Below are 12,504 nucleotides of genomic sequence, written 5' to 3' on the forward strand. Positions count from 1 at the left end.
CCCCAACGATTGAAGCCTGCAGGAAGAAACAAAGGTAATTAAACATTTTCTATCACTTTTCACTCACCTCACATACTTACCTCTCCACACTTCCACCCATCACTCACCTCCACAGCGAACTTTTGCACCCCTCCGACCCCCGCAGACCCACTGCTCACCTCGCTGATCCTGGCGGGGGTTTCCCAATGTCGGGAAGCCCACGCCTCTGGTGGAAAAATGGGGATAATGCTCTTAACTGCCTGTTAACTACCTGTTACCGGCAGTTAAGTGGCTGTAATCCCCTTACTGCCTCCAGGAGACGGGACCTGGCGCGGGTCACCTACCCACCTCCTGGGAAGATGGCACGGAGGCGGGTTGGGGGCGGGATGAGCACCTGCCCCCAGAAAACAAAGAGTAGGGATAAACGGGTGTTTTTCAGGATGGCAGGCTGTGACTCGTGGGGTACCGCAAGGATCGGTGATTGGGCCCCAGCTATTCACAATCTATACCAATGATTTGGATGAGGGGACTAAATGTAACATTTCCAAATTTGCTGATGATACAAAGCTAGGTGGCAGTGTTAGTTGTGAAGAGGATGTGAAGAGGCTTCAAGGGGACCTCGACAAGCTCAGTGAGTGGGCGAGAACATGGCAGATGGAATATAATGTGGATAAATGTGAAGGTATCCACTTTGGTAGAAAAAACAGAAAGGCAGAGTATTTCCTAAATGGTGAAAGATTGGGGAATGCAGATGCACTCAAAGAGCATTTGAGTACAGGAGTAAAGAAGTCTTACTCCAATTATATAGGGCCTTGGTGAGACCACACCTGGAGTACTGTGTACAATTTTGGTCTCCTTACCTAAGGAAGGATATACTTGCCATGGAGGGAGTGCAACAAAGGTTCACGAGATTGATTCCTGGGATGGCGGGACTGTCGTATGAGCAGAGATTGAGGAAACTAGGCCTGTAGTCTCTTGAATTCAGAAGAATGAGAGGTGATCTCATTGAAGCATACAAAATTATTATAGGACTTGATAGGGTGGCTGCTGGGAGAATGTTTCCCTTGGCTCTGGTGTCTAGAACCAGGGGCCACAGACTCAGGATAAAGGGTAGGCCATTCAGAACTGAGGTGAGAAGAAATTTCTTCACACAGAGGATGGTGAATCTTTGGAATTCTCTACCCCAGAGGGCTGTGGAGGCTCAGTCACTCAATATATTCAAAACAGAAGTCGGTAGATTTCTGACTAGTAAGGGCATCAAGGGATATGGCGATAGGGCCGGTGAATGGAGTTGGGGCAGAAGATCAGCCCTGATCTCATTGAATGGCGGAGCAGGCTCGAAGGGCCGAATGGCCTGCTCCTGCTCCTATTTCTTCTGTTCTTATTCTGCCATTTTCCCGGCAGTCCCGCCTCCAAACCTGCCTCCCCAGGGCAGGCAAAATCCAGCCCTTTGTGTTCTCCTCACAGCTTACTGTCCGACCTATCTTTGTATCATCAGCAAACTTGGATACATTACACTTGGTCCCTTCATCTAGGTCATTAATATAGATTGTACAGGAAACTTTGTTATATCCGGCACCGACGGGACCGAGCTGTTGCCGATCTATCAAAACTGCCGGACATACAAAGTTAATGTTGAAGCAGACATTACGCAGCACGGTGGCATAGTGGTTAGCACTGTTGCCTCACAGCGCCAGGGACCCGGGTTCGAATCCGGCCTCAGGCGACCGTCTGTGTGGAGTTTGCACATTCTCCCCGTGTTTGCGTGGGTTTCCTCCGGGGGCTCCAGTTTCCTCCCACAGCCCAAAGATGTGCGGGTTAGGTTGATTGGCTATGATAAATTGACCCTTAGTGTTAGGGGGATAGGGTGGGATATGTGTTGGTGTAGGGGTTACGGGGATCGGGTGGGATATGTGTCGGTGCAGGCTCGATGGGCCGAAATGGCTTCTATCTGCACTGGGGTTTCTGTGATTTCTGTGATTTGATTTCAGACAGAGGTTTTCATCTCCGTATCTGACAACAAACACTGTTGCTTAGCAACAGCTTGTAAACAGTTGGCCCGTACCTTGGAAGCGTCTCTGTAGCTTAGCAACAGCTCAGAGAGAATGTTGAAAACAAAGCCACGAGAAGAAAAAAAAACTAACAAATAAGCTCCTGATTTCTGCCAGTAGATCAAGGTTTCTGGACATACAACCTCCGGATAAACCAAAGTTTCCTGTAAATAGCTAAGGCCCCAACACTGATCCTTGCGGCACCCCACTAGTTACAGCCTACCAACCTGAAAATGACCCGTTTATCCCTACTCTCTGTTTTCTGTCCATTAACCAATCCTCTATCCATGCTACTATATTACCCCCAACCCCATGAGCCCTAATCTTGTGTAATAACCTTTTAGGTGCCACCTTATCGAATGCCTTTTGGAATCCAAATATACTACATCCACTGGTTCCCCTTTAGAAAGAATGAAGAGAGGAAATATAAACTGAAGGGTACAATCCTGAAGGGGGTGCGTGAACAGAGAGACCTGGAGGTATATGTACACAAATCGTTGAAAGTGGCAGGGCAGGTTGAGAAAGCAGTTAAAAAAGCTTACAGGATCCTCGGCTTCATGAATAGAGGTATGGGGCTGGATTTTGATACTGGAGGAGTGTAGGAGGCAGGACTACAACTTTCGGGGTTGTAGTCCCGCCTCCATCGAGTTGTGGCCAACCCACTCGATTTGCACTTGATTGACCTTGTTGAGCCCACCCAGCGGGGTCAGCAGGCCAATTAAGGGCCACCCGGCAACAGGTGACGTCACAGATTGACATTTCATGTGTCAAGAGCTTTTGACAAATGGAATATCAGCATTTGACAGCTCTTTGAAGCTGTCAAATGCTGACAATCTGTACTCCAGGTTAATTCCTTCCTTTCAGGCTGATTTAGAGATCTCTCCGGAACAGAAAGCTGAATGCTGCAACTTTTGACAGCTCGCGGCCATTCTGCTTTCTGTGCCGGTGAGATGAGGGACTCCCGAGACCTGAAGGAAGGAAGGCTGTAAAGGTAAGTAAAGGTAAGCAAAACTTCTTTAAACACTTTACACACACCAAACACACTTACCTCTGCACTCATGTACCCATCACTCACCTGAACACCAGACATCTCGAACCCTCCAAGCCCTTCAGCCCGACGGTCCGCCTCGCTAACTTGGCGTGGTTTGGAGCCGTCGGGAATCCCACACTTCAGGAATAAAAATAGGGATTAGGCTAAAAACTGCCTGTTAACTACCTGCTAACAGGCAGTTAATTGGCACTAATCCCCTTTCCGCCTTGGGGAGGCGGCTCCCAGCACAGGTCGGGTACCCGCCTCCTTTGAACCGGGCATGGAGGCGGGTTGGGGGCAGGTTCGTGCCCCCCAATTTCGAGATTTTAACCCCCCACACGCCTCCAATCCCGCCTCCACGGCCCAATGAAAATCCTGCCCATAGAGTACAAAAGCGGGGAAATTATGATAAACCTGTATAAATCACTGGTTCAGCCCCAACTGGAGTACTGTGTCCAGTACTGGGCACTGCACTTTAGGATGGATGTGAAGGCCTTAGAGAGGGTGCAGAAAAGACTTACGAGAATGATTCCAGGGGTGAGGGACTTCAGTTATGTGGATAGACTGGAGAAGCTGGGATTGTTCTCCTTGGAGCAGGGAAGATTGAAAGGAGATTTAATAGAGGTGTTCAAAATCATGAGCGGCCTAGACAGAGTAGATAGAGAGAAATTGTTCCCATTGGCGGAAGGGTCAAGAACCGGAGGACACAGATTTAAGGTGCTTGGCAGAAGAACCAAAGACGACATGAGGAAAAACTTTTTTACTCAGCGAGTGGTTAGGATCTAGAATGCGCTGCCTGAAAGGGCGGTGGAGGCAGACTCAATCACAGCTTTCAAAAGGGAGTTGGATAAGTACCTGAAGGAAAAAAAATTGCAAGGCCATGGGGAAAGGGCAGGAGAGTGGAACTAGCTGAAGTGCTCTTGCAGAGAGGCGGCACGGGCTCGACGGGCCAAATGGCCTCCTTCTGTGCTGTAACCATTCTATGATTCTATGAAATATGTACACTAGAGGATGAGATGGAATGGACCAAAATGTAGCTATGCAGAAATAAAAATATCTAGGGTGCATTTTTAATCTTTATAGTTTGAAATATTTTGACTTTACAAATCACTGATTCGGCCTCAGCTGGAGTATTGTGCAAAATTCTGGGCACCACAGTTCAGGAAAGATGTAAGAAGTCACACAACACCAGGTTATAGTCCAACAGTTTTATTTGAAATCACAAGCTTTCGGAGCACTGCTCCTTCGTTGGACTATAACCTGGTGTTGTGTGACTTCTTACATTTGTCCACCCCAGTCCAACACCGGCATCTCCAATTCAGGAAAGATGTAAAGGCCTTAGAAAGGGTAGAGAGGAGGTTTACCAGGATGTTACCATGGACGAGGGACTTCAGTTCTGAGGAGAGGTTGGAAAAGTTAGGACTGTTCTCCTTGGAACAGAAAAGGTTAAGAGGTGACCTAATAGAGGTTTTCAAGATGAAGAGAGGTTTTGATAGAGTAGAGAGAGAAAAAACTATTCCCTCTGGTGAGCGGGTCAATAACTAGTGGTCATCGATTCAAAATCATTGGCAAAAGATCTAGACGGGAGAAAAGGAGAGATCTTTTCACTCAGAGAGTTGTCGGGATCTGGTACGGTCTACCTGCAAAGGTGGTGGAAGCCGATTCCATCAATAATTTTAAAAAGGATTTGGACAGGTACTGGGGGACGAGGAACTTACAGGGTTAGGGACACAAAACAGGGATGTGGGACGAAGCACAACTGCTCTTTCAAAGAGCCAGCATGGACACAATGGGCCAAAAGGCCTCCTTCTGTGCTGTAAGTTCCTTTTATTCTATTCTATGAAATCCTTTGGAGGAATGAGTTTATTAACACAATGCAACAAACTCTCTGATAGCTCACTTGAGAAATTCATTGCTGAGGGCAACGAAAGGGGAGAAATCAGCAAGGGTCCTACGCCTGATCATTAGTCAGTGACACTTGGTGGGAAAGGTGCGCATGTGCACGTGTGTTGCATGCGAACATGCATCGGGCGAGGACAGAAAGAGATTGGGCTGTTATGCCCCCCCCCCCCCACCCCGCCACCATGATAAAGTGACTTTCCAACACTCAATTGTCTCGGCTTGTACATATAGAATGGCCATTTCGGTGACCGACACCAATGGAACCGTACCCACCATGAACCAGCAACCTCAGAACAGCAGTGGAGGTAATTGGAGGGCTAAGGAATGAGTAGAAAAAAATATTGTGCAGATTTTTATCAAAAGAAAAATATACTAAAAGCAGAACAGAGATTCTGTACATATGGGTTTTCTTGAAAGTATTCTTAAAGTTTGTATCATAAAAATCATATGATAATACAGCACACAAGGCCATTCGGCCCATTGTGCCTGTGCCGGTTGTTTGAAAGAGCTATCCAATTATTCCCACTCTCCCGCCCTTTCCCCAGAGCCCAGCAAATGTTTCCTTTTCAAGTATTTATTCAATTCCCTTTGGAAAGTTACTATTGAATCTGCTTCCACCATCCTATCTCGTTGTGTAAAGATATTCTCCTCATCTCCCCTCTGGTTCTTTTGCCAATTATCTTGGATCTGTTTCCTCTGTTTACTGACCCTATTGCCAGTGGGAATAGTTTTTCCTTATTTACACTATCAAAACCCTTCATAATTTTGAACACCTATTGGCTCGGACAGTTGAACTTGGTACTTCGTTAAGCTGTCAACATGCATCAAGAAGCCATCAGACATGCAGAACACAAGATATCAACCCCTGTTCTCCCCGGGATAGAGACAGTAACTTGATCAATAGCCTGCTTGTTTATATAAAGCTCCCTTTCAGTCACAGATGTTAAGATTTAGTTCAATCTTTCAGTAGGAACCATAGCCCAGGTTCGGTATTCTAATCGCAATCAGCAACTCGCCGGGAAAAATACTCATCTCATATTCCCTCTGTAAACAGGCAAAATCCCACTCCACATTTTGCTCAATGTTCAGTTAATTCTTTCATCATGAGTTTTGTTCTTCATATAACTAACAACCCTTTCAAAAATTTCATCGAATAATTTTTTTTCCTCTCCAGCTTATTTCAGCTTCAATTAATTTATCATTCCGCACAACTATCCATTTCAATTATGGAATTGATGTTTTAAAAGCTTGCATTTTAATTTATTTAATGCCCCATCAATATTAGATTCTGATTTCTTCATGGCCAACATTAATTTGAAAACATTTACTAAGAAGAATCAAAAATTATAAATTGCTTATCGACGGAAGGAAGACAATGCTGATGAACGGAGGGGCCTCCTCACTTTCTACCCAAATAGCATTTGCAGTCGTGGACTGTCACTGTCCACATCCTTAAACATGGTCATTTTGAAGCTTTAATTGCCAAACTTTGGTAAACTCAGGGTTCTTCCAAACGTTCGCTGTAACGCTGGTCTTTACGAAGACGGCGTTTACGCCTGGGTTCTTGGGGTTCCTCTGCCGAAGTTATGTCAGACAATTGGGGGGTAACCCCACCCCGAATTTCAGCTTCAGCAGAAGCGTGCCAGAGGGGCCTGATACTAGGTCGGGGCTGGGATTCTCCACGACCAAAGGGAGTTATAAAGAAAGGCTTTGGAATCTGAGTTTGTTTACACTGGAGAAGGAAAGACTGAGAGGTAACTTATTGAGGTATTCAAGATCCTTCAGGGTAGCGACAAGTTGAACTCGGAGAAGCTGTTTGTCGTGACACCCTAAATGACAATGAGGGGGCCTGGGACGAAGCTCAGAAGAGGGAAGGTGAATGGACAGATTCACACAGAGAGAGGTGAACATTTGTGAGGAATGGTGAGCAGTGGAAAAAAATTCAGCCAAGTTGGGCATCTTTGATTACTCTAGTGATACCTGCTAGAAGTGTGGATGTGGCTGAGGATGGGATAAAGCACCTCCAGCTGACATTTGATAGCAAGAGAAAATATCAAATGGTATGAAAAAGAGATCTTCTTAGGCAGTCCCTCGGAACCGAGGATGACTTGCTTCCACATTAAAAATGAATTCGCAGGTGACTGATGAGTCCAATGTGGGACCTACAGTCTCTGTCACAGGTGGGGCAGACGGTGGTTGAAGGGGCGGGTGGGTGGGGTGCTTGGGTTGACGTGCGCTCCTTGTGCTGCCTGCGCTTGGCTTCCGCTTGCTCCCGGCGAAGAGACTCGAGGTGTTCGGCGCCTTCCCGGGTGCTTCTCCTTCACTTTGTGCGGTCTTGGGCCAGGGATTCCCAGGTGTCGGTGGACTATAAACTTCAAACATGGTAAGCTGAAAGACAACACCTAGCCCACCTTATATCTTGCTTGGCCTTTGAGACATAATTCTACAGTGGAATCGTGAAAAGAAGTGTGACAGGAATGAACAGCAGACAAGTGAACGAGGGTTTGGAAGGAGTTTTCAGATATGCACACTGGATGATCAGTGGACTCTACCTTCGCGTGGAGAGAAATAAAATAAGAGCCCAAAGAGCACCGATAATAGCGGCCAAACATTTCATGTGTTCATAATTGAAGCTTCTGTCTGCAATTATAACACAGGCATTAATCTCTCTGCTGAGATAGTCGATAGAGGAGTGCAACATGAACATGTTCATCATCCATCCCTTAGCAGTATTGTGGGTGTCAGCCTTGGCTCAGTGGCAGCAATTTTATCTTGAGGCTGGATTTTCTCAATGGAGACGTGCTGGAGGCGGGATTTCTGCTTTCCAGGTTTCAGTCCCGCCCCCAGCGACATCTGACCAACCCACACTATTTTCCCTTGATTGGCCTTGTTAAGCCCACCCCTGCAGGCTTACCGGCCAATTAAGGGAAAGCCGGTGACAGATGACGTCAGCGTATGACGCTTCATCTGTCGAAAACTTTTTGACAGATGAATTGTCAGCGTTTGACAGCATTGAGAAGCTGTCAAAGACTGACAATCTCTGTTCTAAGGTGAGCCCTTGCACACAGGCTCACCAAGACATCTCTCCTCAGCAGAAAGCAGATGGCTGCTGCATCTGAGAATGCAGCAGCCATTCTGTCATCTCTGCCGTTGAGATGAGGCACCTCCAGATCCTCAACGGTTGAAGCCTGCAGAAAGAAGCAAAGGTAAGGAAACTTTTTCCAACACTTTACACTCACCTCTCATACTTACCTGTCCACACTTGCACCCATCACTCACCTCTACAGCTGACACTTCGACCCCTCTCACCCCCACAGACCCACTGCATGCCTCGCTGACCCTGGTGGGGTTTCTTGACGTCGGGAAGCCCGCATCAGCAGGCGTAAAATAGTGAAAAGTCTCTTAACTGCCTGTTAACTACCTGTTAACAGGCAGTTAATTGGCTCTAATCCCCTTCCTGCCTCGAGGAGACGGATCCCTGCGCGAGTCAGGGACCCGCCTCCCAGGAAGATGGTTCGGGGGCAGGTTGGGACCTGCTCCCAATTTTTCCCATTTTCCCAGCAGTCCCGCCTCCAAACCCGTCTCCTCAGTGCTGGGAATATCCAGCCCTTGGAGTCAGAAGGTCATGGGTTCAAACCCCACTCTGGAGACTTGAGCACATAATCTAGGCTGACACTCCAGTGCAGTACTGAGGCTGCACTGTTGGAGGCGCGGCCTTTTGGATGAGATGTTAAACTGAGTCCCTGTCTGCACTCTCAGTTGGACAGAAGAGCAGGGTTCTCTCCTGCTGTCCTGGCCAATATTTATCACCCAACCAACAGTACTAAATCAGATGATCTGGTCATTATCTCATTGCTGTTTGTGGGAGATTGCTGTGTGCAAACTGGCTGCCACACTTCCTACATTACAACAGTGACTACACTTCAAAAGTACTTTGTAGTCTGTAAAGTGCTTTGGGACATCCTGAGATCATACAAGGCGCTATATAATGCAGGTTCTTTCTTGGTATTTTCAATGGCAATTTCTACATTGGAAAGGAACAACTAGGAATTTCCACCCTTCAGTTTCAAACCCCTGCAACTTACAATTTTCAGTTACAAGGCAATGTCTCACCAGTGACTTTTCAGTAAGCACTGAGCTGCCATCACAAAGCAAAGTTCCCAGAAGTAATAGATTTAAAGGTGTCTCCTTCTAAAGGCATCACATCTACTTATGAAACTCAGCTCACACGTGCAGAATAGAATAATTTCTTCTGTAATCGCAAGTGTTATTCAAACATAGCCAAACTCATTTCAGAAACATGTAAACAAATATTATTCATAAATTCTTCCCATGACTGCTTTCAATTTGGTGCTGTTGCAGTTCACCAGTGAGGCTCCACTGTACACCCATTTTGCAATTCTTTCTTCTTCATCTCTCTTAGCCCAGATCCATTTTTCTGACACACTACAATAGCGCATTTGTCAAGTATTTCTCTCGATTATACAGACCATATGTTGCGCAGGAGCCGACCGGTGCAGGACTACTTGCAGCCTGTTTAACACAATGGCATTAGTAGTGATGTGTAACCACATAAACCCCACGGGTGGAATGTGTATTAGCGCACATTGTAGTGCTGCAAGTAATAAACTACAACAATCTCCAGCATTTGACAGAGCATATTTTAATTAATAGCAGATAATCCAGTTCGCCAGCGCACGTTACTACAGCTCTAATTGTGCTCCCCTTATAACTACTTGCTGCAGCGAAGAAGTACAAATTATTGCTAACAATATATAGTTGGGTCAAAATCCTGGAACTCCCTCCCTAACAGCACTGTGGGAGTACCTTCACCACACGGACTGCAGCGGTTCAAGAATGGCAGCTCACCACCACCTTCTCAAGGGCAACTAGGGATGGACAATAAATGCTGGCCTTGCCAGCGACGCCCACATCCCAGGAACGAATAAAAAAATACGTACTGCCTAAATCGCCTGTAAACTCTATTGTGAGCGTTTGTGGCAATTAACTTGTGGAGGTTGTCTCAAATATTAAACAAAGACTATAGGTGAAAGATGATCTTTTAAATTCTGAACTTCCCCCCTCCATTTCTCTACTGGTGTTCATCACCGGTAGAAAGCTCATGCTAACAAATTCATCAGGAACCAGCAGGATAATGGTTCGGCTCTCCTTATCAGAGCTGAGGGAAATAAAACTTCTTCCACTCACCTTGACAGCGCAGTAATCGAAAAAGCCAGTTTCTGAAAATATTGCCACCAAAATCATCTTTAAATGAAAAAGAAATAGCACAATGAGTGGACGGGCATTGGTTTTAAAGTTTGGCTTTCTACTCATTACTTTTACTCACATTTCTTACAATTTTACCTCAAAGTGACTTTACCTTAACTTATAAAGCTCTAATTAGCAGTCACAGGTACATCAAGCATCAGCTAAAAAATCTGACAGAAAACTAGAATGCTTTTCAGTACACAATGCTACGAACTGTAATCTCATCTGTCCGATTTTATTAACTAACAATAATTCATACAATTGTGTTTGAATCAAGTAGGATGAAGTGCCCTGCAAAGCATTCCACCTCGGTATTAAATTCCAGAAATTACTCTGTGCTCGCCACATTGATATGAAATTACTTTGGCCGGGGTTTTTTCACTTCTGCCCTCACCAGCCTACGACTTTTCTTTCCATTAGAGTGAGTGGGCGGGAAATCAAGGGCTGCTGAGGGCAAAAAGGTGAAAATCCCAGTCTTTGTTATTTTAAAGGAGATGTTAACCCCTTAGGATAAAAGATTAATGCTTCTGCTAAAATAGTAGGGAAAGTAATTTTATCCAAAGACATTAAACATTCATATGCTAACGTCTAGGGTATGGTCACTATTATGTTTAGCTTTTTTTCCTACAGTGACTACACTTCAAAAAGCATTTCATTCGCTTTGGGACATCCATCCGGTGGTCGTGAAAAGCGCTTTATAAATGCAAGTCTTTCTTTTCTTTTTCTCCAGATATTTAGGCTCCCTATGTCAGTGTCAGCCCTGGTTCAGTGGTAGCACTCTTGTCCCCGAATCAGCAGATCGGGATTTCAAGCCCCACTCCAGAGAGTTCAGTGCAGTATTGAGGGAGTGCTGCACTGTCGGAGGCACCATCCTTCGGAGGAGATGTTAAGCCTTGGATTAAAATGTTAACCATTACTAAACCTAGGGGAACTTTTGAGACAAAGGGGGTGATTTTGCCAATGGGGCCGTGTTGGAGGTGAGACTGCTGCCTGTCGCGTTTTAGTCCCGCCTCCATCGACTTCTGGCCAACCCACGCTATTTTCCCTTGATTGACCTTGTTAATTTTTGACAGATGAATTGTCATCGTTTGACAGCTCTGTGAAGCTGTCAAACACTGACATTCACTATTATTTGGTGAGTTCTTGTACTCTAGGCTCACCAAACCTATTTCCTGAGCAGAAATCAGACGGCTGTTGCATCGGAGAATGCAGCAGCCATTCTGTCACCTCTGCCGGTGAGATGAGGAGTCTCCGGCTCCCCAACGGTTGAAGCCTGCAGGAAGAAACAGAGTAAGTAAACATTTTCTATCACTTTTCACTCACCTCACATACTTACCTCGCCACACTTGCACCCATCACTCTCGTCCACAGCGCACTTTTGGACCATTCCGACCCCCGCAGACCCACTGCTCGCCTCGTTGACCCTGGCGGGGTTTCCCGACATCGGGAAGCCCGCGCCTCTGGTGGAAAAATGGGCATAATCCTCTTAACTGCCTGTTAACTATCTGTTAAGAGGCAGTTAAGTGGCTGTAATCCCCTTCCCGCCTCCAGGAGACGGGATCCGGTGTGGGTCGGGGACCCGCCTCCTGGGAAGATGGCATGGAGGCGGGTTGGGGGCGGGATGGGTACCTGCCCCCAGATTCTGCCATTTTCCCAGCAGTCCCGGCTCCAAACCCACCTGCCCAGGTGAAGTATGAAAATTGGAGAGAATATGACCCGGAGAAGCCTCCAGAATTATACAGATCCCCGTCCACTCAAAGAGAGGGATTCCCTTGAGGTCCATTCCCTTTAATGAGTCAGAAAATAAGGACTGGTACCTCTTCGGACCGGAAAACGGAACACGCTTCCCAAACAATGTGACTAATAAGACCCAATTAAAGGAAGCAATGAGGGGCACCCGAAAGGACTTTGATTCGGCGGGTTATCCTCTGGCCCCTTTTTACAGTAGTTACCAGCCTAATTATAGCATATCCAAACCGCCCCCCGTTCTTGGTCCTTACGCTTGGAGTAGAAGGACCGTTAGGATTGGTCTGTCTAGTTAGGAATCAAACGGGGGGACAAAAAATGGGATATAGTAATTGCTCCCAGAATTTTAATGTGACTCAGGGCACCAACGCCACTTTCCTGACCTTCAGGAACCTCACGAACAAAGGTAACTTCAGACAGCAATGGTACCCCGGGGTGGTGGCTCGCTACACCACCGAAAATGACACATATTTCATTTGCGGCCATAAGGCTTATCCGTGGTTACCACAATCATGGTCAGGATCATAT

The 12,504-nt window shown here is 46.3% G+C and overlaps 1 protein-coding gene across 1 annotated transcript in view; it reads right to left on the minus strand.

The window, feature by feature from the left end:
* Positions 1 to 12,504, minus strand: part of oca2 (oculocutaneous albinism II) — a 707,523-nt gene that overhangs the window by 450,801 nt on the left and 244,218 nt on the right. Inside the window, exon 11 of the mRNA XM_085999552.1 lies at positions 10,171 to 10,227. Within this exon, the coding sequence (XP_085855678.1) occupies positions 10,171 to 10,227 (57 nt within the window). The remainder of the gene's footprint in view (positions 1 to 10,170; positions 10,228 to 12,504) is intronic.

This window comes from Somniosus microcephalus, chromosome 10, assembly GCF_052327205.1.
Source record: "Somniosus microcephalus isolate GS21.2 chromosome 10, FLI_Smic_1.0, whole genome shotgun sequence".
Taxonomy (NCBI): Eukaryota; Metazoa; Chordata; class Chondrichthyes; order Squaliformes; family Somniosidae; genus Somniosus; species Somniosus microcephalus.